General features: G+C 28.1%; 1 protein-coding gene across 1 annotated transcript in view; it reads right to left on the bottom strand.

Annotated features, from left to right (window-relative positions):
• LOC113388303 (zinc finger protein 91-like) overlaps nucleotides 1–24,205 on the bottom strand; it is a 43,588-nt gene that overhangs the window by 12,616 nt on the left and 6,767 nt on the right. The window contains exons 2-16 of the mRNA XM_026625699.1: nucleotides 23,712–23,876; nucleotides 21,733–21,806; nucleotides 20,975–21,281; nucleotides 19,089–19,250; nucleotides 16,823–16,981; nucleotides 15,925–16,080; nucleotides 15,165–15,388; nucleotides 12,303–12,429; nucleotides 10,222–10,335; nucleotides 9,389–9,604; nucleotides 7,752–7,973; nucleotides 5,961–6,080; nucleotides 4,754–4,999; nucleotides 3,804–4,004; nucleotides 2,091–2,387 (exon numbers count right to left, since the gene is read on the bottom strand). Coding sequence (XP_026481484.1) covers nucleotides 2,091–2,387; nucleotides 3,804–4,004; nucleotides 4,754–4,999; nucleotides 5,961–6,080; nucleotides 7,752–7,973; nucleotides 9,389–9,604; nucleotides 10,222–10,335; nucleotides 12,303–12,429; nucleotides 15,165–15,388; nucleotides 15,925–16,080; nucleotides 16,823–16,981; nucleotides 19,089–19,250; nucleotides 20,975–21,281; nucleotides 21,733–21,806; nucleotides 23,712–23,876 — 2,790 coding nt within the window. The remainder of the gene's footprint in view (nucleotides 1–2,090; nucleotides 2,388–3,803; nucleotides 4,005–4,753; nucleotides 5,000–5,960; nucleotides 6,081–7,751; nucleotides 7,974–9,388; nucleotides 9,605–10,221; nucleotides 10,336–12,302; nucleotides 12,430–15,164; nucleotides 15,389–15,924; nucleotides 16,081–16,822; nucleotides 16,982–19,088; nucleotides 19,251–20,974; nucleotides 21,282–21,732; nucleotides 21,807–23,711; nucleotides 23,877–24,205) is intronic.

Raw genomic sequence — 24,205 nt, forward strand, 5'->3', positions numbered from 1 at the left:
TTATGGTAACATCTAAAATGACAATGTGCACAAGAAAATTGAGGTTCTTTCCACATTCAAATCTCATATGAGTATAGAGACCTCCTGCGGTCTCATAGGGTCGTCTGCACCCTGGACAAAAATGCTTTGCAGCATTTTGTGGCCTTTGTCTAAAAATTTGCAATACGTGGAAGGTGGATAGATGAAAGGGTTTGTAAACCTGTGAAAATCAATAAAAGACATTAAATGGTTCTGGAAATAAAGATTTATGATCAAATTTACAGAGAAGCTAACGAAAAATTAGATTTGGAAAGCTATGATGTATTGTCATGGAGTGACACATATTATCTGTAAAGATACTTACATTTAAAACAATTATACAGTGCATTTTACGTTTTATTAATTACATATTTATAAATATATATACAATATTTAATATAAGTCTAAAATATTATAAACATCAGCTGTATTGATCGTTTGTAATATATACTACGTATCAATATGATTAATTTAGGCTTTAAACTTTGATGACTCGATTAAGATAAAATTTTATATACATACACTATACAAGTTCAACTAATTAATATTATTCAAATAAATATGAATATTTTTGTTTTCATAATATCACAAATTATTAAAATCCGGTAACTTAAGAGCACAATGTATTTTGATACATATATATACTATAAAAAAAATTTTGCTTTTTTCAATGACTAATTGCAAAAATTGCAAAAAAATTATATATATATATATATATATATATATATATATATATAATTGAAAATATAAGTACGGTTTTGTATTGACGTTGACTTATGAATTGACCTAGTCTAATAATCAGGCATATCACCAATGAAAAACATAAATTTACTTAAAATGTATTCTAATATACATACGTTTTCGGCTATAATCCTAATCATCAGGAAAAATTTGCTTATCCTTGTCAAAGACAAATGGGATAAGCTAATTTTCCATTCAATAAAATCTAATAATTTTTTAATAGATTCATGTTTTCATTCATGTTATACTAAATTATAAGAATTTGTCAATGCATGATGTTGACATCATATATCATTTAAAACTTTATTTATTACAATCAATATATTGCACGATACTATCAAATTGATAACTTATATACAATACAATCACTTTCTTCAAAATCTAAACACAATATCAACAAAAATCTTAATAATATATCTTTTTGTTATAACTTTAACTACAATCTGCCATAAGTTTCCTCCGAGATACGGAGCAAAAAGTGCAAAAAACAACGGTGTTTGAGAGAACGACTTATCCGATTAGAATGATTCGTATTCGTATTGATTGTGTGAACAACTGAGAAGGCAGGTCCAGGAGTTTCAAAGATACGGAGCGTAAAGTACAAAGAATAGCAATGTATGAACAGTTGTTTCGCAACCGATTAGAATGATTCAAAAAGTATAATGTTGTGTAGAGTAGACGGTGTAAAGAAATGATTAGGTTTTGTTTGTTTTGTTTTGGTTCTTGTAGATAAACATAGATAAAGGTCATCGCTCAAATATAAGCCTAAATATAATTTTTTATATATATAGATCAATAAGGCTCGCCCATAGATAAGCGTTCAAGAGCGGCGGGACTTGAATTAGAGATCTCGGGTTCAAGCAGCCTGTTGTCAGGCAGCAATGACAACAATTTTCAACTGGGAATATAGATAGCAATATGTTTCCAAGTAAAAATAGCCCTCACCATGCATTACTGCACCAATAAAAATACTCGCCCTGTTGCAGAAATTATAATAATAATATATCATACAGAGACAACAGATTGAGTTGCCATCTGCTAAACAGACTAGTAGTAAGTCAAATCAGCATAATAGCTTGTAGGGCTATTATGTTGAAAAATAAAAAAATCCATAAAATACGACAATAAAATTACAGTATTTACAATAATTAATTCTAAATATCTAAAACAACTGTTATCACTCAATTGCTAAATTTTTATTGATGATTGATTATTTTTATTTCGCGAATGTTTAATTACTGTACGGGAAGTTCCAGCAATTTGCCTTACGGCACAATGCCATGCACCAGTAATTTTCAATTATTACTATAATTACACAATTCACTTTTAACTGGTATGCCGTGGTTGAAGAACCGCCACCGTCAAATTATGTTTCAGTCTATAATGTCGTTTGAGACTATGTTTATGATGTGTCCTATAAGGACATTGCAAACATCTAAATTGTGGTTCGATTCCACATTCGTAGTGTCTATGGGTGTACAATCCACTCTGACTTTTGTAAACTTTCGTACAATTTGGACATTTGTACTCCTCAGGAGCTTCTTGCATCGATGAGAGTACTTGAACAGCCTGGGAATGAGAATTCATGTATCCTAATAGTCGTTTACCGAAACGCCATGGGAGATGTGCTGAAAATAAAAAATGGATATAAGTTAGATGGATATTTTCGATTTTTGATTATGATACGAAGCAACAAACATATGTTTTCACTAATGAATTCTAGGTACAAGCATATACAAACACATATAGACACAGTACTGATCGAATTCGTTCTCATAGTACAGACCGAAGTTTAAATTCGGTAATCTGATAATATGTCTTTGAAAAATATATTTTACTTACTTTATTACATCAGTTAGTTGCAGTTACCATTTACTATTTTTTTGTATTCTGCGAAACAAATAACATTAATTTTGCACAAACAATACAAATTTATTAACAAGTGAATTTGACTGATACATTAATGTAGAAAAGTCCTGAAATAAAACAGGATTTTTTAATAATTTAAAATTTATTGAATAGGTACATACATATGTCAAATTTCAATATTATTAACAATTATTTATAAATAATATACGCTTTCATTAATAAATTAATTTTAGTCTTCAAAGAGCAAATATGATATGAAATATTTCCAATATCTAAAACAATCACTATAAAATATAAGGCATTTTTTAAATCCATTTTAACATTTAAACAATTTTTCTATATATTATGTAATTTCTTGATAATTGTAATAAATAAATAAATAAATAATGGGTGGAACTGCCCTTGCCCGGGGACAGTCATCAAATATATATTTGATCTATATTTTCAAGTGAAAATTGATATCACTACTGCATGATATCAGGTTATCTAGAGCGCGAGTTCGAACTCATAAAAGGCATAAGGCATTGCGCTTAATCGTTACGCAATGGAACACCGTATTACATATTATTACATTAATAATTGTAATATAATGTTGTTATATATATATTATATATATATATATATATAATATTTTCGAGTGAAAATTGATATCACTACTGCAAGTTATCAGGTTATCACGACCTATCCACACAGGCACTGCGCTTAACCGTTACGCCACAGAGCATCGTATTACATATATTTATTATTATTGTAATATAATGTGATAAATTAGATATAAAATAGATTCTCAAGTGTGAATTGATGTCACTACTGCATGATATGATGTTATCACGACCTGTCCACGCAAGGCATTGCGCTTAATCGTTACGTCACGGACACCATATATATTAATATAATAAATATTGCATATATATTAATAATTGTAATATGATATAATATATTAACTATGAACTAAATTTCATATTTCCACTATAAATATTTAAAAAAATATATAACCTATTATAATTCATTCTTATGCAAAGTCTTTTAGGATTTGTTAAGCACCAACTTGGATAAAAAGGATAATAAAAAATTTCCATTCTACTAGAAAAACAATTTGGTTATCATCTATATAATACACAAGTCGCTGCAATGTTTGGTCAGCATATGATTCTTCAGAACATTTCTTCTATTACAGGCATAAGGACAAAGTGTACATCTATGTTTCCTGAGCTGATTGCAATTTGTAGAAATATGGTTTGCCAAATTACTTTTATGTTTGTAAGCCACTCCGCATTTTTCACATACGTGGATTCTGCCAGAGGTATCTGAGTTGATTGCAGCATTATAAACCTCAACTAGTGATAGTGGAAAATCTGTTTTGAAATTAAGAAAACCTAAAATTAAAAAATATTATGGTTAATTACATGGTTTAAACAATATGTTAATATGCAAAAGTTATGTTACCATCTTGTGATGCCAAGAAATAAATAGGTGCACATAAATATAAAGTCTTTTGAATGTTATTAAAATGAAAGAAGTAATGAGAAATGAAATGCATGCTTAAAAAAAATAGGTGCATTTTGAATTACAATATGATTATTATTTTATTATAGAAATAACTTCAGTAAGTAGCTGTGATAAAATCTTAATCCAGTGATTTCCACCCTGTGAGGTTGTTGCAAGAAGAGCATGCACCTGTTTTCCAAATGCTGTTTAAGAAACAAACCAAAATAGTAGAATTGGTATCAAAAAATTAATAAATAAATATTTTTTATATATATTTCCTCAAAATATTTGGTATTATAATATCAGTTAGTTAATCATAAAACTAGATTGATAAAAATATTAAGGGACGTAAATACAAAAGGTTGAAAACTACTGTCTCCATTCAAATCAAATTCTACACGCGAGTCCTATATAATATAATACAAACGATTGTAATTATAAGGATGGTTATAATTCAATCATTAAATCAATAACATAAACATATAACAACAACGTATCGATTACATATTTTAATTAATAACAATTTATATATGTATCATACTTCACAGCGCCTAAAAGAAGAGCAAATATTTTTGAACATTTGCAGTTGATTATGTGTTCTTTTTTAAAAACAATATTTTTTCGCCGGCTTTTTTACTATTCCTATGCACTAGTAGATGTCTTTTCAAATTCGAATTTCTACCAGATACATAAGAACAGTGAGGACATTCGTATCTTGCATTTTCGCAATCCATCTTTAAATGTTGAACAAAACTGCTATGACGACTATATGCCAATCCGCATTTGTCACACTTGTATGGTCGCCTTCCATCAATTAATGGATTTAGAACAAACTCGTGGAATGCATTATATTCAGTGTTTGGTTCAGTCGATTTCCAAAATTCTGAAAAACAATAAAAATTTGGTTAGAAGACTTGATTTGATCTGGTACTGCCGGGATGATCAAACAACAAACTTCAAATGATTTCTTGTGATAAGATATAATAAGGAGAATTTATAATAATGTAATATAAGTTGATGAAAAAAAACTTAAATGAATGATAGCACTCATATAGTGAAACGTACACAATAAATATTTAAAGTATTTTGAATATATATATTTAGGTTTAACTGCCCTAGGGCAGGTCCGTGAACTGTTAAACTCTAACTCGATTCAGGGAAGAATAGTGTGAGAAATTTCCCATTGCCATTTCACACCGCAGAGCCGAAAATGGGTTATTCTCAATTGGAAATATATTTTTTATCTATATTTTGATGGTGGACATCGCTACTGCACGATATCAGGTTGTTCAGTGCGGGGTTCGACCTCTCGACCCCGTCCTGAGTTTAACCATTACACCATGGAGTATACATATAAAATTTATGTACAACAATTACAATAATTAAAGAAATAAGTTCTGCTAATTCATAAGAGAGTTAATTTATTAAAATTTATCACAATGCTGGAACAAAAAATATTATAGTTTTTGGCTAATAAAACTAACAATGAGTTATAACAATAACATAAATTTTAAAAGGCTGAAAAATTCATCACATTCCAATTTTTCACACAAAATTTGAAACATACAAAAAGATGCAGTCTAAGAATATTTATATTATTGTTATTTTCATACAAAATAAATAAATTAACAAAACTAATTTTTTTTTTGTTAAATACGTAAGAATGTAATAAAATAACCCAAGGCAAACTTTTCAATATTTTTATTAATACATTATCAATAACAAAATTTAATATAATACATTTTCGGAATGTCTACTCATAAGATGCCTTTTAAGGTCATTAGCTCTATAAGTAGCATATTGGCACCAATCGCACTTAAAACGACGAATTTGATTGCAATTACTTGAAATATGTGATGTAAGATTATTTGCATGTTTATAAGCTGCTCCGCATTTTGGACACTTGTGTGGTCTAGGATCCAATCCAGTATAGATATTCTCTTGATTTTGGTAATAAAAGTTATCTAAAACGAAACATAAATGGATATTTTATTTAAAATAGTTAAATATTAGTGCTTATATATGCAATATTTGTGCATATAATAGATTTTATTTTGCTCACCCTTAAAAACCAGCAACCATCAATTACTCGAAAATAAAAAAACAATAAATAATAAAAGATATTTATTCTGTATATTAAAATAACAAATAATACCAAGAAAAATACACCAAATAAAAACCATATACTACATAATAAAAAAAAACATATATTATATTTTAAATGGTTTCAGTTAGCAAAAAGCACTGACCCATTACCCATCAAATTTTTTTTAATAAAATTAGGTCGACTTTCATTAAATATACTTGACATGTTAGATGATTTTTTAAACAAAAAGTCTGTTTCTTCTTAAAAAATTATTTATTTTACTATTCAATTATTTTATTCAACGTTTCGGGGATATAGGTAGCCCCTTCTTCAGCAAATATTGATAACAAATAAAAAAATATATTCATACGCTCATTAAATTACATATTTTAAAATTGAAAAAAATCACTTTATACATTATTAACTAAACATTTTCTAAATCAAACACTCACCAAATACGTACCAAAAACGTACCAAAATTCAAATTATAATTTCTATTAGAAAATATGTATTAATAATTATAACAATTATTTATCGTATTATAAGGTGTAAGTATATTGTGCTTATTATACAGTACCTAAATTATACAATTATGAACAAATTGCTCAATATTGTCAATAGTAAATTTAAATTAAATTAATACACAGACAATTATCATTCTTCTCACTTTCCAGTCCGTGAAGTAAGTTAAACTCCAACTGTGAGAAATTTTCCATTGCCACTTCACACCGCAGTGCCCGAAATAGACAATTTTCAAATGTAATCATATTTTTGATCTGATGCACGATATCAGGTTGTCCAAATCAGAGACTTGAACTCACGACCCTGTCAACCCAATTTAGTGCGCTTAACCGTTACGCCATGGAACACCATACATATTTTTTATTTGTATTTTCAATTCCAAATGTCATCACTTATGACCCTGTCCACACAATTCAGTGCGCTTAGCCGTTACGCCATGGAACAACATACATATATTTTATTGATATTTTCAATTACCAATAGTCATCACTACTGCGCGTTATTAGGTTATCCAGAGCGAGGGGCTGCAATCACAAACCTTTCTATACAAGAAAGTGCGCTTAGCCGTTACGCCACGGAACACCATACTTTGTAGATATCCAAGTAGTTATTTTTTATAGTAATACTAAAACTTTTAATAATCTAAACAAAATCAACGTAAGTAAATTTATATAGTTCCAGAAATGCGTGCTACATTACCACATTACACAGATTGACAACTCCAGATAAAGGGTTTAGTAATTAACTTGAATTTAATTTTAAAATAAAAATTTACAATAATTTAGTGTTATTTATTAAAATTTGATAAAAATAAAATAAGATAAGATAAAATTATTTAAAACTAAATTGACATAAATATTTAAAAGCCAAAGACAAAATGCTGATGTCTCTGAAGAATACTGCCAATCAAATGATATTGTGAAAAAATTTAATAGTTATCACAAATAACAAACTTCGGCGTTTTGATTCAGCAGTAAAATAGAGATGTTATTCACTGGTATATTCTAATATGACTTTTATCTATTACTGTGCATACGTAAATAATGTTCCTTGATTCGGTTTCTTCTACAACTTTTATAAGGGCATTTAGGGCACTCATAGTTGCTTGATGTGTTGCAATTGTTTTTAATATGGGTATTCAAATTTTTCTTATGCTTGTAGCTACTTCCACATTTTCCACATACGAATCTGGATGTGTGATCATCGATAAATCCAAAAGGAATCAAACTATTATTTTGCAAAATCGAACCTGAAAAATTAATTTCAAATAGTATAAACAAAATAGTATACAATTAATATTATGGTTAAAATGTGAGGTTGAGAAATGATTAATATAAAACATGCATGCATGCGAGGAATGAAAATTTACAGGAGAAGATATTTGATGACCAAGTTCGTTTATGTTATGTAAAATTGTCTTTGCATAGTAAAAATCCATTAAATTTTAAATAAATAATTTAGAATGTTCTTCATATAATTATTCACTATGATGGTTTAAAAATACTTCATCTTGAATTACAGCGATTAGTAGATATTCAATATCATTTTGAAATTTTCATATGAAAAATTTGTTAATAAATTCTTTACATTTTTTTCATCTATTGCACAAATAAATTTTCTTCTTTATTTTCGTAATGAGCAAAACGTCCATCTGATAATAAAATCAAGTATGAGTTAATTATCATAATCAAAATTTTTTTAGTAATTTACTCACCATTTTTTAAGCAGAAAATTGTTTTTCTTAGCTTTACATAAAAATAACATACAGGCAAGCTCTATATACTTTCTGTAATTAATAAATATATAAACAAGCAAAAAATATGCTGTAAAAATTTATTTCATCATGGATAATTATAAAAATAATTATCTTAAATCTATAATAGTCTTAAATCAAATATAACGATTTCTAAAAATAAAATTTGTCATTAGCACAAACAAGTTTTGCAAAATTTGCTACTACATATTAAATTCACTGAACTGCAACTCTACAAATGTAGAATTTTTTCTATAAAAATGAAAAATGCATGTAGAATAAATCAAATTAGAAAGCAAAGTTTAGGATTTCACATGTATATAAAAAAAATCTGAATCATTACTACTAATAAATATACCTTGTTTTAATGTCATTATACTCAATGTACAATAGTAGTGCCTATATAGGCAATATAAGAATACTTTATTTTGCCGTTTACAAAAATAAGCATAAAACTAATAAATGATATATAAAAAATAATATTCCGATATAAAAGAAAATTATTTCTGACAAAACTCAACTTTAATATAATTTTTTTAGATATACTGTATTACAAACACCTTTTTTACCACATTTCTCAGATCTCATGATACATAAACAATTCTCAATTCTCATACTAAACTATTATTTTACGCAATTTTACCATATTGAGTTTTTAAAAAATATATATGTGAACAAAAAGTTTTACATCGGTATCTTCTTCTATATTATGTAAACTTTTGCTTCTAGAGTAAAGGCCTCAACTTCTCCTCTTTTTATGTGCAGACCAAAATTAGTTATGTAGAACTATTAGCTGGCGTCAGTAAGTGTTGCAGCAATGCCCACTTAAGGCGTTGTTCAATTATTTCAAAAGGGTTTATTTATCCTTGGTTTTAAGTGCATTTTATAGGTATGCTGCTTAACGTTATTACTTCTGTAACTGCGATATGAGCAAAACTGGCAACCGAACTCTTTGTTCTGATTGCATTTGCTTTTTATGTGTTTATTCAAATCTGTTTTATATGTATATCCAGCACCACACACGCCACATATAAAAGGTTTGCCAATGTGAGAACCATCTGAATCGTTTTCGACCAAAAAATGAGAAAATTTCTTTTCGGCATTCACAAAGTAGTTGAAGTCAAATCCTGTAAAAGAAAGATTAATTGTAAATAAAGTTCATCAAATTTAGCTGATAAATTTTTATTTTAAAATGATATGATTTAATGTAATGAATAGTGTTATTCAAGCTTAACACAAGTTAAAAAATACCATTTTAAAATATCATAATACTTACAGTAATAAATGCAAATATTCGTTGCTTTGGTGAAAAATATATACGTTTATTTCCAAACAGTATATTACATTATGCTACAAATTTAAATTAATTAATGATTCGAATAATACGTTTAATTATATCTACAAATTTATTTTGTTACCCTAATAAATATATATCACAAGTGCAATTTCAATTATTTTTTAATAGCATTCAAACATCTGATTATATACTAAAATACAGAAAACAAATCTTACTTAATAGACTTAATTTAATAAATTTTATATGTGAATATTAAGAAATCTATATAATTGTTAGTTTATGGTGATTACATCATTGGTTTTAATTTATGAACACGTGCAACATGACTATTAATATTGCCATTTCTGTAACTTCTATAAGAACAAAATGGACATTTGTAGTTTTTAATCCTGTTACAATCAGTACGAACATGATCAACTAAATGACATTTATATTTATATGCAGTACCACATTCACCACACATATAAGGTTTAAGAGTTTTATTTGATGAATTCAGAGTCGAATCCAATTGCTGTACACCCGATTCAAGGTTCTCCAAATTATAAAAGGTAAACTTCAATTCTGAAAAAATAAAGTACAAAAATCAGAGTTGAAGTACGAAAAATGAATATTTATGCCCATTTATAATTGTAAAAAAATAATAGAAACCATTGAATAAAACAACAATTTAGATCTGTAAATAATATATTTGTTAACTTTTTACAACATGTTTTTTGTTAAAAAATTTTTCAGTAAAAGATGTATGACGGCAGAATATACAGTTATTTTTATTCACTGCAAGTTTCAACTATCAGATTACAACTTTAAAAATTAATTTATAGAACTATTAATGTTTTGCAGCACATGTGAAATGAACACATGTGAAATGAACACCTATTTTGCACGGTTTATAATACGTGTTCACGTTGGATTATTTCTCCTGATATTATATACTAAACATATATTTTACGCAATGTAGATTTTTCATAATGAATTTATGAATCTTTAAAGATATATATATATATATATATATATATATATATATAATTTCTCGCAAAACAATAAAAACGTCGCGCAATAAATTCGTTCCACACATGTGTAGAATCTTGGTAAAAATATTTATTTAAAGGTCTTTTCTCCATTATATCTCCAACCAGTCTACGAATAACACACTATCCATTTGTGATTTTTTAAATTAATGTTTTGTGAAAATATTGTGTAATTACAAGTTTAATGTTTATAATACATAGTGTAGTGCATTACCATATCCTGATACCATGGATTATTAAATTCTTCCAATTTAACACTAAGCTTAACTAATTGTAAGTATTATTTATTTTTTTTATTTTATTTTTTTTTTCATTTTACTCTAATTCCATTGTTTTAGTTTTTAATTTTATTTTTAGTTTCCACTGAAAGAAAGTTAGGATTATAGCCAAAACGTTTGGATTTAAAATAAATTTTTGAAAGAAATTCATGTTTTTATTGATGTTATGCCCGATTACTAGACTTTTTTGATATATATATATATATATATATATATATATATATATATATATATATATCCATCTTCGACCAAGCCCAACATCAGGCCGCATGATTACCAATTGACACTAAGGTTATAGATCTCAAATATAATTTTAAGTAAAAATAGGTTTTTGCATTCATAGCTGCATTCAAAAAATATACACACCAAAACTATTATATAAACATATCTAATATACATATATACAATTAACCCAAAAACAAGAGTGGTTGAGAGGAATATATTTCTAGGTTAAGATCTACGTCAGAATAACAGCTACGTCAGAATACGAGATCGCTTATATATAAACCTCCGATACCGTAGCTATTACATGTTTCTTTGCAAAAATATTTTAAATACATTTTTGTGAAAAAAATTTCCCATTATTTTTTCTATTTACATAGAAGAAAAAAAATCATGACAAGAAGTTGTATCAATGTTAGTGCAAACTTTTGTGCTATGTACACATCTTTAGCTGTAAGATACGATGTTCAATATCCACTGATGATGACATCAAATTGTATGTCGAAACGGTTGGAATTAAAGATTAATTTATAAATCTTAGTTTTGTTATGTATAAAAAAACTTACTCAAATAATCTATTAGTCAACCATTTCTATGACCCTCTCACCAATCGCATCTATTTTGTTCAAATACAATTCCACATCCATATCGTTCTCCCATTTCCAGCTAAATATAGAAATTGTCTCCAATACATTTCGAACTGTCATATGCGAACCACTCAGCAATTTTGTAATAAAATCTATCATCCCCAGTCTTGCAATTATAGTCTTTTATTGACTTCCATTCCGCATTTATCATATCTATCAGCATAGAAATAGGAGTCCTCGTCGCCATGTTTGCATAAAGGTTACTTTAGTAATAACATAGATAAAAGATGAGTATTAACTTATCTATTTCCGGACCGATCACTGTATTTTCAATACTCTAGATTTCTAATCTAATTTGGATTTTAATCTCTCTTAATTTTTAGATTTGCAATTGATCTCTGATAACTAATCACTTTGATCTACTCCCGTTCCAGTACGATATAACCTCACTTTAGATCCGGGACGTGAGATCCAGACCCCGTCTAGATTCAATCCAAATTTCTCAAATCTTGGTGAAATCCCTCGAATTCCACTTTTAAACTTTAAACAAACTTATTTTTAAAATAATGTAATAAAACACTGATATTCCTTCAACATGCATATATGCAATAAACATCATTAACACTAAAAAATCGGACAGCAATCACTCACACCGTCCTGCTGGTATATTTTTATTATAACAACGCACTAATCAACAAACCATAGATAAAAGAAGAGTATGCAACAAACTTCATATCTAACTTCAGAGTCTAACTTCATACGCATTCTGCCATCTTTAAAAAACTTTAAACCAATGTTTCCGTTAAGTTTAAATATACAATGAACTTCATATAACATATATATTAAACATTACGTTATATATATATATATATATATTATATATATATTATATAATATATAAGATATATATATATATATATATATATATATATATTAACAAAGTCTAATAATCGAGCATAACATCAATAAAAACAAATTTCTTTTAAGAATTTATTTTTTATCCATGCGCTCTGGCAATAATCCTAGCCTTCAATCAATAGAAAAGTTTGTTAGAGTTAAAAACAAAACAAAAATGAATAATACATGGTATGAGAATATGGTACTGCACTGCACTATGTGATATAAACATTAAACTTGTATTTATGACAATATTTCATAATTATGCTAAAATTAAACTATCGCAAGAGAGTAAGTTTACAATATATAATATGTGTTATCCACAAACTAGTTGGAGATATATATATATATATATATATATATATATATATACATATATATACATATACATATATATATATATATATATATATATATTAACTTCCCGTAGTATAAGTTATTGTAATCGGCCAAAAATCGAAATTGAATTTTTTTACATTTCTTCACGTTTCGAAGGTTTCTGAACATTTTGGCATACCTAAGAAAACTAGTGGGGTGGGTGGCATCGTGCCTTTAAGGCAAATTGCTTGAACTTCCCGTACCGTAACGAAATGTTCGAGGAATATTGAATGTTTTCAAATAGATTATTATAAATATTGTAACATTGTCTAATATTTATAAAAATTATATAAACTGATTGCAGAGTTGAAATTATTTGTTTAAAGTATATTAGAACTATAGTCAGAATTAAAAATAAAATCTGAATTATTTTCGATATACAAAAATTTAAAAAAAAAAAAAAAAAATGGAACAAAAATTTTTTTTCTCAAATCAATTATTTTGTTAAGACAAGCAGAAAGTTTTTTGAATCAATTGAATCGGACGCTTAGTTCTCTCAAAAACTGCCATTTTTTGTACATTTAGCTCTGTATCTCCAAAATAGCTGGGCCTACCTTTGCGAAAAACTAATAACCCCTTCTCCCAATTATTGCTAATTGAATGTTTTTTAGATCATTCAAATCGGATGCTCCATTCTCTCAAAAACTCGATTTTTATTTTCTGCACTCCTTGCTCCTTATCTCCGTAACTGCTGGACCTGCCTTTGCCAAAAACTAATCAGCTCTTCTCCCTATCAATAGGAATGAAATGTTTTTTGAACCATTCAAATCGGTTGATCCGTGCGCCCTAAAACGTGGGCGAAAATTTGTATCCATACATACATACACACACACATACACACACACACACACACACACATCCATTTTTTCTGAAGTATGCCAAAATATTCAGAAACCTTCAAAACGTCGAGAAATGTAAAAATTTTCAATTCCGATTTTCGGCCCATTACAATAACTTACCCTACGGGAAGTTAAAAATGATGCGTGTGTGTATCTGCGTGTGTGTGTGTGTGGTGTGTGTGTATGGATACCACGTTTCGTCCACGTTTTCGGGAGCCCGGATCAACCGATTTGAATACTTCAAAAAACATTCGATTCCTATTGATAAGGAGATATGCTGATTAGTTTTTGGCAAAGGCAGTTCCAGCCGTTTCAAAAATACGAAGCAAAGAGTGCAGAAAATAGAAATAAAGTTTTTGAGAGAACGGAGCATCTGATTTGAATGATCTAAAAAACATTCAATTCGTTATGACAGGGAGAAATGGTGATTAGATTTTGGCAGAGGCAGGTCCGGTCGTTTCGTAGATACCAAGCCTAATGTGCAATAAATAGCAATTTTAAGAGAACTAAGCATCCGATTTGAATGATTCAAAAAACTTTCTGCTTGTTTTAACACAATTGATTTTTGACACAAAAATTGATTTAAAAAAATATTGCATAAAAAATTTTTTTTTAATTTTTTTCCCAAAAAAATTTTTTTTGTATATCGAAAATAATTCAGATTTTTATTTTAATTCTGTTTTAATAAACTTTAAACAAATAATTTTAATTCTGTTCTAATATACTTTAAACAAATAATTTCAACTTTCCATTTTAATTTATATAATTCTTATAAATATTCGACAATGTTACAATATTTATAATAATAATTTATATGAAAACATTTAATATTCCTCGAACATTTCGTTACGGTACGGGAAGTTCCAGCAATTTGCCTTAAGGCACGATACCATACACTACTAGTTTATATATAGTGTTGGCGTGTATGTGTTACAGCAATGCCCACGAAAAGTGATTTTCACTTGTTATTATAATTGAGATCTATAAGCCCAAGTGATATCATACTGCTTGATTCCGAATCAGCCGTGTTTGGGATCCAACCCAAACCCAAGTTCCTGCACGTTCTTAACCATTACACCACTGGACTCCGTTCTTCAATTATTTGTACAGAGTTTACTACTCCTTTGGTCTTAGGTGAATCTTAATGGTGTGCTGCTTAACGTTAGCTCTTCTGTAACTGCGATATGGACAAAACTGGCAACCGAATCCTTTATTCTGATTGCATTTGGTTTTTAAATGTCTATTTAAATCTGTTTTGTATGTATATCCAGCACCACACTCGCCACACATAAAAGGTTTAAGTAAACGAGAACCATCTGAAGCATTTTCGGCGAAAAGATCAAAAGGTTTCTTTTCAACATTCACGAACTCGTAGGAGTCAAATCCTGTAAAAAACAGTTTGATTATAATGGAAGTTTTATCATTTTTTATATTTCAGCAGACAATATTCTATTTATGAATATATTATTTATTGTAATAATTAAGATTAATTGACACAATACTATTACTAAATATAAAAAAATAAAATTGTTGTAAATATTGTAAGAGACACATATACACTGTTAAAAAGCACTGAATGCATTTAATTCATCATCTACAGATTTGTTTGTGCTCTTGATAAATATATATTAAACATACATATTTACATCAAAAGATTGACTTCAATTATTTATACATTATATTTAACCCCATTTTAACATTTAATTATTCTCTAAAACACAAAAAAAACTTAATACTTTTATACTTTTATAATAAATTGTCTTCTATGACATGAAATAATAGAAATCAATACAATATTACTAGTGATTACTTCATTTACATTTATGAACACGCGTTATATGACTTTTAAGATTGCCATTTCTGTAACTTCTATAAGGACAAATTGGACATTTATAATTTTTATCCCGATTACAATTATTACGAACATGATCGACTAAATTGCATTTATTTTTATATGAAGTGCCACATTCACCACACATGTAAGGTTTAAGAGATTTATTTGATGAATTTGGAGTCGAATCCAATTTTTGCACACCAGAATCAATGTCAATCAAGGAATGTGCGGTGAACTTCAATTCTGAAAAAAAGTGATAGTAATTAGAAAAAAATTAAAGGGATATAGTTATTTATTTACAATTATGGAACAATAATTGAAACCATTGTAGGAAACCCAATAATTCACATCTCGTTCAATAATTTATTTGTGAACCTTTTACAACGTGTTTTTTTGTTAATCTCACAGTAAAATATGTATGCAATAAAATATGTGTTAATCACATAGTAAATTAAAATTGCTTGCAATTTTTTTTCTGTTTTTTATTTTAATTATTTATTACACACAATTCTATTAAACACATATACTAAAAAATACAGACGCTTGAGTATTTACAAGAAAATATAAAGCAAAAAAGGGTGAATGATATATTCTTCCTCCAGCTCTAAGTTTAATATTAAAATTTCAGTCAGTTTTATAATAATTACGCTAAATTTTATAAAATAATTTTAATAAATCTGTCATGCTAATCACATTGCCTAGAGCTATTAACATTGACTATGACTCGTTTTAGTTAGCTATAATGATCAAAGAACTAATGATTTCGAGACAAATGCAACAATTACTACTAGTTAGTTCATTAAATTCTGTTTAATGTGTGAATGTTTTGTTTATGAATAAAAATAATCCAACTTCTTATATGTTACCAAATTCGGAACTTCTAATGACTTATGAACACGTGTTACATGTGCATTAATATTCCCAATTTTGTAACTCCTATAAGGACAATGGGGACACTTATGCCTTTTATTCTGATTGCAATTACTGCGCACATGTGCACTTAAGTCTCCTTTATATTTATAAGCATTTCCACATTCGCCACACATGAAAGGTATAAGTGAATTATTCAATGAATTTGAAGTAGAATTAAAATGCTGCATATCCGGGTCCATTTTAATCGGAAAAGGCGCGCCAAACGACTGATCTGAAAATAGAAAAAGAAATGAATTAGAAATTGTTAATTTAAAATTAAGCAATTTGGAACTTGTGCTTATAAACTCATATGCTGCTGATAAAAACGGCTATTTTTTGCATTCCAAAATGGACTATATATTAATAAATTATTTTACAAGATAGATCCATTATTTATTCTTGTTGGTGCTTGTTCTTGTTACAGCATTGCTTGTGAAAATAGTGATTAATTTCTGCAATTGAAAAGAAATAATGCAAGTTTAAATAAAATTAAGTGGCTACTCGCTGGCCACTAGATAATAACATTATTACAATTTTCATCTTTTTCAATCTAACTATATATTTCATACAATTCATAAAAACAGCACATTTTGAACCATCAAACATGTCATAAGATCCTGATTTGTTCTTGTACTTCGGGTTCTACAGTATAACTTCTGATAATTTTTTTTCCTGACCCATCTGAGTAAATACATCGTCCAATTACAACAATAAAATAGTGTTAAAACTCTCATTGAGTTAAAAAATTTTTTTTTAGATTTAGTGACACTGAGTCACTCACACGACCAGGGTGGAAAGTTTTCCAACTTTGGTTGGTTAAGGATATAATCTTTATTTTTGAAGTAAAACTTCTTTAGGCGCGACTAGGGAGTAAATCTGTAGAAACGCAACGGAAGACCGTTACGCTCGAGTCGAGTGCCAATGATTCGTCATTCGCTCTCGATTGTGATTGGTCAACGTGTCGCGTAAGCGTCTTTGATTGCATGCGTACATCACATACACGTATGTTAATTTAATGTATATATGTTGATATTAATTGCATGAAGTTCTTCAAACACAATTACATGATAATGGAAATTGTAAAAATAACATTCCTTTAGAAGTTGTTTAACATAATCCATTGTGTAAACGAATATTATAGAATTTATTAATCAGCAATTACTTCATTTCTCTAATAATGGTTCAAATCCTAAATGATAATTACAATGACAAACCGATCATGTCGTATTTGAATTATGAAACATTATTGTTTTCAAATATTATGAATATTTTTAATGCTATTATAAATATATAACTTATAATTTACTATTATATGAATATGTATAATGACATTGACATTAATAAATGTGTGCATCACGAGTGTTACCATATGTCATATTATAAAATAAATATTATTCTAATATTGTATATGCCAACATATATGACCAGGATGGAATGTTTTCCAACTTTGGATTGGATGAGAACATTTGTTGATGAAAGTGAATAGCACTGGAGTTTTCTACAAGGATTATGGAAATTATTTAACTGGCTTCCTAACTCCATGAAAAAATCCAGATTTTTTAATATAATATTATAGAATATATATTATTTCAATATTGTATGTGAAACCTATATATTTTAACAACACCATAGTAAAACATTATTTTGATAAAATTTTATATTTTCTATGTACATTATTAAAATTATATATTATAGCATCTAATAAAATTTTAATCACGCTTCGATAGTTTTTATAACAAAACTAACTATATACATATATTTAATTTTTCACACATTTGGAAAACTTCTATGCACAGCAAAAATATGATTCGTCAAATGAGCTCTCCTATAACTTTTGTATGGGCATTGAGTGCATTGAAATTTTTTATTTCTATTGCAATCATTTCGTATATGTGATCGCAAATTTGAATTATGTGCATAGCCTGCTCCACATTTTCCACATATGAAAGGTTTCAATGAAGGAATACCGATTCCAGTATAATCATTCATCTCACTTCGACTCAGATTGACTGCTTGAAGAAAATAGTTACTGCCTGCTGTAAGAATAAAATTTCCAAAAATTAGTGGAAATACACATATTATTTATGGAATGCCAAATATGAATTGAGTAAAACCCATGATTTTTAAATAAATATTTATTCTGCACTAATTAACTTCATGTACAATACATTTGTATTTTATTTCAAGACTAAACTATGTTTTCTGAAGATGAAAATATAAATATATCAGTTTTAGTTATTCAGAAACTTTATGCATCCTTTGAAAATGTTTTTGCATATCTGCTTTCCTGACACTTCGATAATGGCAAAGGGTACATTTGAATCTTCTAAACTGGTTACAATTATTTTTTATATGTGCAGCCAAGTTCGTCTTATGCCTATAAGCGGCCCCACATTTGATGCACTTATGTGGTCGCACATCACTGAATATGTCCTGAGAAGGTCCTTGAGAAGGACCATTTATGTTGGTCGTCTCCAATGGGTAATAGTGAGAATACATTTCTGTAAGGACATAAAATAGAACACTTTTTATGTTATATCGAACAAAATAAATGCTACCTTTGAAAATAGAATCAAGTGCTAAATAATAAAAGCGTACAGCAACCGTCCTGAAAACATATTAAATATATTTCAACTCCTATTTCTAATTAAAATAAATTGTTCGTAATTGATATTTATATTATATTGAAGTAACCCATTTGTATACATGCATATATAATAAATAATGCAAACCTTTGATATATACATATAATTATTTAATTTTATACGATTATGGCATATTCAAATAAATTTTAGTTAAATTGTAGTTGAATACTTATAGTTAAAATTTAGCTTACAATTATATTAATACATGCAATCATAATTATTATTTCTGATTTAGATAAGTATTTTTCAGCCTGTTTAAAGAGCAGAAAAATCACAAGCAATCTAATATTTAATTAAAATTTAAAAAAAAAATATAATTCAAAACCCTAAAAAAATCATAGGATTTTTTCTCAGATATACACTTACTAATTACACAACTCTGGATCTTACCAACACCTGCATATTATATTAACATTAATTTAATATGTATAGTATGTTAGCTCCACAATTAAAACTAAATAGTACAACTAATTTGGCAAGAAGGACCCTGTAAATTTCTTATAGATTATATTATCATATTATCTCATATTATGCAATAAATTACCTGACACTCAATTTAATATTTATGGTATGCTTTTTGTCTTTTGAGCTTCTATACGATTTCAATCTAAAGAGTAGAAGAAGTACGAATAAAATGACATGGTCTTTTTAATGATATTTATTTATTTAATGATATTATAATCCGTCTCAATCATTTTAATCATTTTAGATTCATTTACTACCAGTAACATGGTCTTTTAATTTAGTAGGATCTACAACAACATATTTTTAGCAAAAATGCAACTTATTACAAAAAACCATGTCCATTTAGTATGAACAAAATGACATATAAAGTAAAGACATACTATGATACCAATTTTTGAGAAACCAGTTCACAAATAAATCGTTTTCCTTTTGGGACTTCAGCACATAATGCATGTGCCCAAAGAAAACAAATCATACAACGTAAGCAACATTCAGCAGACTCAGTATGAGAAAAGAGTGTTTTGCTACTTATGCTAATGCATGTGTTTTCCTTTTACCAGTGAATCCTTTAGTCTGTTTTTAAAAGTAGTTAGAGCTAAAGTTAAAAGTCAATCATCTTTACAATTTTCTTTTTTCTTTACCTCGAATGAACTATCCTGTAGTTCTTGAGAAATAGTACTCTGTCATTTCGTCCATCACATCTAGCAAAGTCTAAAGTCCTTGTCCAAAAGTGAACAAAAATGAATAATGAATCAAAATTCCGTGAAACAAAAAAATGATCACAAAATTGCAAGTTCTGACAAAACCTCCCTCAAAATAAACATTTAAAGATGCGATTCACGTTTGAACTAATCACTGAGACAAGACTGTGACAATGACGCTCAACATCTGACACGATTGTGATTACGGCTTTCTTCATGTTATACACTTACGAAAACGTTACTAAAACTAACCAATTTTTGAATAGGGAAAATGTGCCATTTCGCCCATATATTCTATTTTGTCAATATTTTCCCTACAACTATTTTTTTATTTCTTATTGATCTAGTTTTCTATATTATTTCTATTATAGTTTTTTCTATATTATTTTGATTTTCTATAAACTTTATGCATACGTTCGTAATGAACTTTCAAGTCTCCATTTCTGCATGTACGATATGAGCACAAGGAACATTTAAATCTTCTGTTCTGGAAACAATTAGTTCTTATGTGCAGCTTCAAATTAGACTTTCTCTTATAACTCACTCCGCATTTTCCACATTTGTGTGGCCGAATAGAGTCCCATAATTCAATTGCAGACTGATTCGGCTTGGGTGTTGGTTTGGAGTCCAATAACTCTATTGCAGACTGATTTGGCTTTGGTGTTGGTTTGGATGAAGCAACCGGAAAAATAGCGATTTCTCCTGAAACTAATATTTCTTGCTAAATAAATTGACAAGATGGATACAAATTGCTTATATCTAGATGTGGTAATTTTATTCGACGTCACATTGATGAAAATGAAACTTCAAAGTCTTACAATGTAAAATTATACTTGCAAGCAAGCCTTATTTACTCAAACTTCATCTATAAAGCGTGGTTTAATATGCTTTTTAAGTATTCACAGAATCAGTATCAAAATTTGTCAATGGGATCTATAAATGAAACCACATTTGATTCAAAAGATATATAATATAGATCAAGCAGATACATATCTATGTTTCCGAAACGTATGCTTTTTTATACATTCTTTTCTATAACTTCTGTAAGAACAAAAGTCACATTTAAACCTTTTTATTTGATTACAATCATTTCGTTTGTGTATTGTTAAGTTGTTTTTGTGTGTATACTGAGCACCACATTTTTCACATTTGTAGGGTTTGAAATTATGAGCCCTTGTTGATGACATGTGCTGATAGTTGGAATCATCCATAGTTGATGGTAACAAATACCGGTCGAATTCTAGAGCTGAAAATGAAATATTTGTTAATTAGTTAAAGTTTGTTAATAGTGCTCTAAATTAGAAATAATGAATGGTGATCTGCAAACGTTGCATTTCAACTTACTAAAAATAATACTTATATTAATTTTTTTAGAAAACTTGCATCTTCCATCGTTCAACATGTCATGTAATGATGCTTTCGCTTTCGTAATTAATATATTTACATATAACAAATTGTGCTCAAAAAATTCAAATAAGATTTTGATCCGGAATTTCTTTGCACATATTTAGCCAACATCCAAATACACAAATTAAACACTTGATCATTTCTAACAGGTTATTTTCTCATTGAAGAGAACCTCTACATAAAATTATACATAACAAATTAACTTATATAAATAAATTTTATTTCTAATTGCTTACTTGAAATAATACAAATAACTCATAGTATGACAAAAACCTGGCATAGAGTAAAAGCACAAAACCAGTAGCATAAAAAATAATTTTATTGATATTTATTAAGAATATATACAAGACATTTTAAACATGTAATTTCATAATAATGCACTTTTTGTTCGAGTCAAAAATATTTTTTTATTTTTTTTTATCAAAATTAATGTTTATCCCTCATGTGCTTTAAAAGAGCAGCATTTCTGTAAAAAGCATAACTGCAAAGATGACACTTAAATTGTCTTTCTTGGCCGCATTCGTACCTTAAGTGGAAATTCAATGAATATTTATGTTTATATTTTTTTCCACACTTGGTGCACAAAAACGGGCGACTTTCCATGTAGTCGGAATGGAAAGAGTGAAAATTGTTCCAATGTCGAGCTGAAAAAAAAGTTAGCTGATTAATAATAACTTGATAATATTATATAAAGGTGAATACACTTTTAAAATATAAATAAATAAATTGAAACCATAATAAATGTATACAGTAATAACTCAAATGCACAGTATTTTTTGGAATATATATATTTACATACTTCAATGTACATTTCATTTACAATTCTTTGAGCATTGATCAAGATTATTAAAAAAATTTAATTATAAGGAAATTATATAAAAGGTAATAATAAAAACTTAAAACTATTAAAATTAATTAATTTGATAGCATATATACAGCATATATTACCTGACAAAGAGCTATATAAATATCAGGAAAAATTAATCTTTATGTAATTTAGCTCCGAATAAACTTTACATTGAGACTTTAACTCAATTTAGTCATAATTTCTCAGTGAATTCAGTGCATATTTGTCTAGCTATCAAAAACTAAACTGGTGTGTTATACATTTCATTGAAGTCAATTTTATGACTGTTCGGTTCGTTTAATTCGAGAAAGTATTTTATTACATCACTTTCCTAAATACATTTTTAAAATATTAAAAGAAATACTATCAATTATAAAGAAACATCCGGGCACGATGCCCAACTATTATCTTTCGAACAGCTTTGGAATTTGCAAAAACCGGTTCAGAATTTTTGGCAAAAACGTTGACGAATAATTTTGCACTGATCTGCTAATTATAAAGAAACGGCTATGCTGATCGTCGGGCAAATCTAATCAATGCGAGTCCTTATCGAGCATCATCAAATAGCTTTTAAATTGTGGGATTCGGTAAAGCCATCGACAAAAGGTCAACTTTTGGCTCTACATACTTTATTATCATTTTGGTGTCGAGCGATTCGGAATGACTTGAAACGTCGAAAATACAAATAATTAGCAAATCGGATTTTCTAGCCAAAATATAAAATTCTCCTTCGGAAAGTTAAAATTCCAGCCATTGATGGATAATCATTCACCAGCTTTTCCTTTCCTTATTCATAATAGGGTTCAATTCCATCGACAATATCAACATGTTTGTGCATTCGTGCAATATGTGAAGTCAAAGCGCACTTTCTATGACATTTATATGAACAATATGTACATTGCATATTTCGTTCCTTGCCGCATTCGTATTTTTGATGTCGCAGCATATGGGAACGATACTTGTACTCCTTCAAACAACCTGCACATACATGTTTGCCATCGGCAGTCAATCCTGCTGTTGTCCTATTTTCCCATGGATTCCAAGACGACCGATAAAAAATATCTGGAAATAGACAAACACTTCAGCAATATTAGTAATATTCAACAAAATAATAATAATCAAATATTAAAAGCTAATTGTAAGTTCCAGTACACTTGGAGCCACATAAATGTAAATACTACTGGTAAATTTAATACCATATTTTCATGTAAATGAAAATTTAAATACCTACACTTAATTTTATATCTTCATACAAAAAAGGCAAATATGAATTCGAATACAATACAAACTTTAAGAATAATAATAAATAATCAATATAATAATATTTTATTTTATTTAAAAATATAAAAGTCTCACATACTATAAATATATGAATGTTATAAAATTTGGCT

The sequence above is a fragment of the Ctenocephalides felis genome, unplaced genomic scaffold, assembly GCF_003426905.1.
Source record: "Ctenocephalides felis isolate EL2017-DRISC unplaced genomic scaffold, ASM342690v1 CF-g0.4_SCAFFOLD_03572, whole genome shotgun sequence".
NCBI lineage: Eukaryota > Metazoa > Arthropoda > Insecta > Siphonaptera > Pulicidae > Ctenocephalides > Ctenocephalides felis.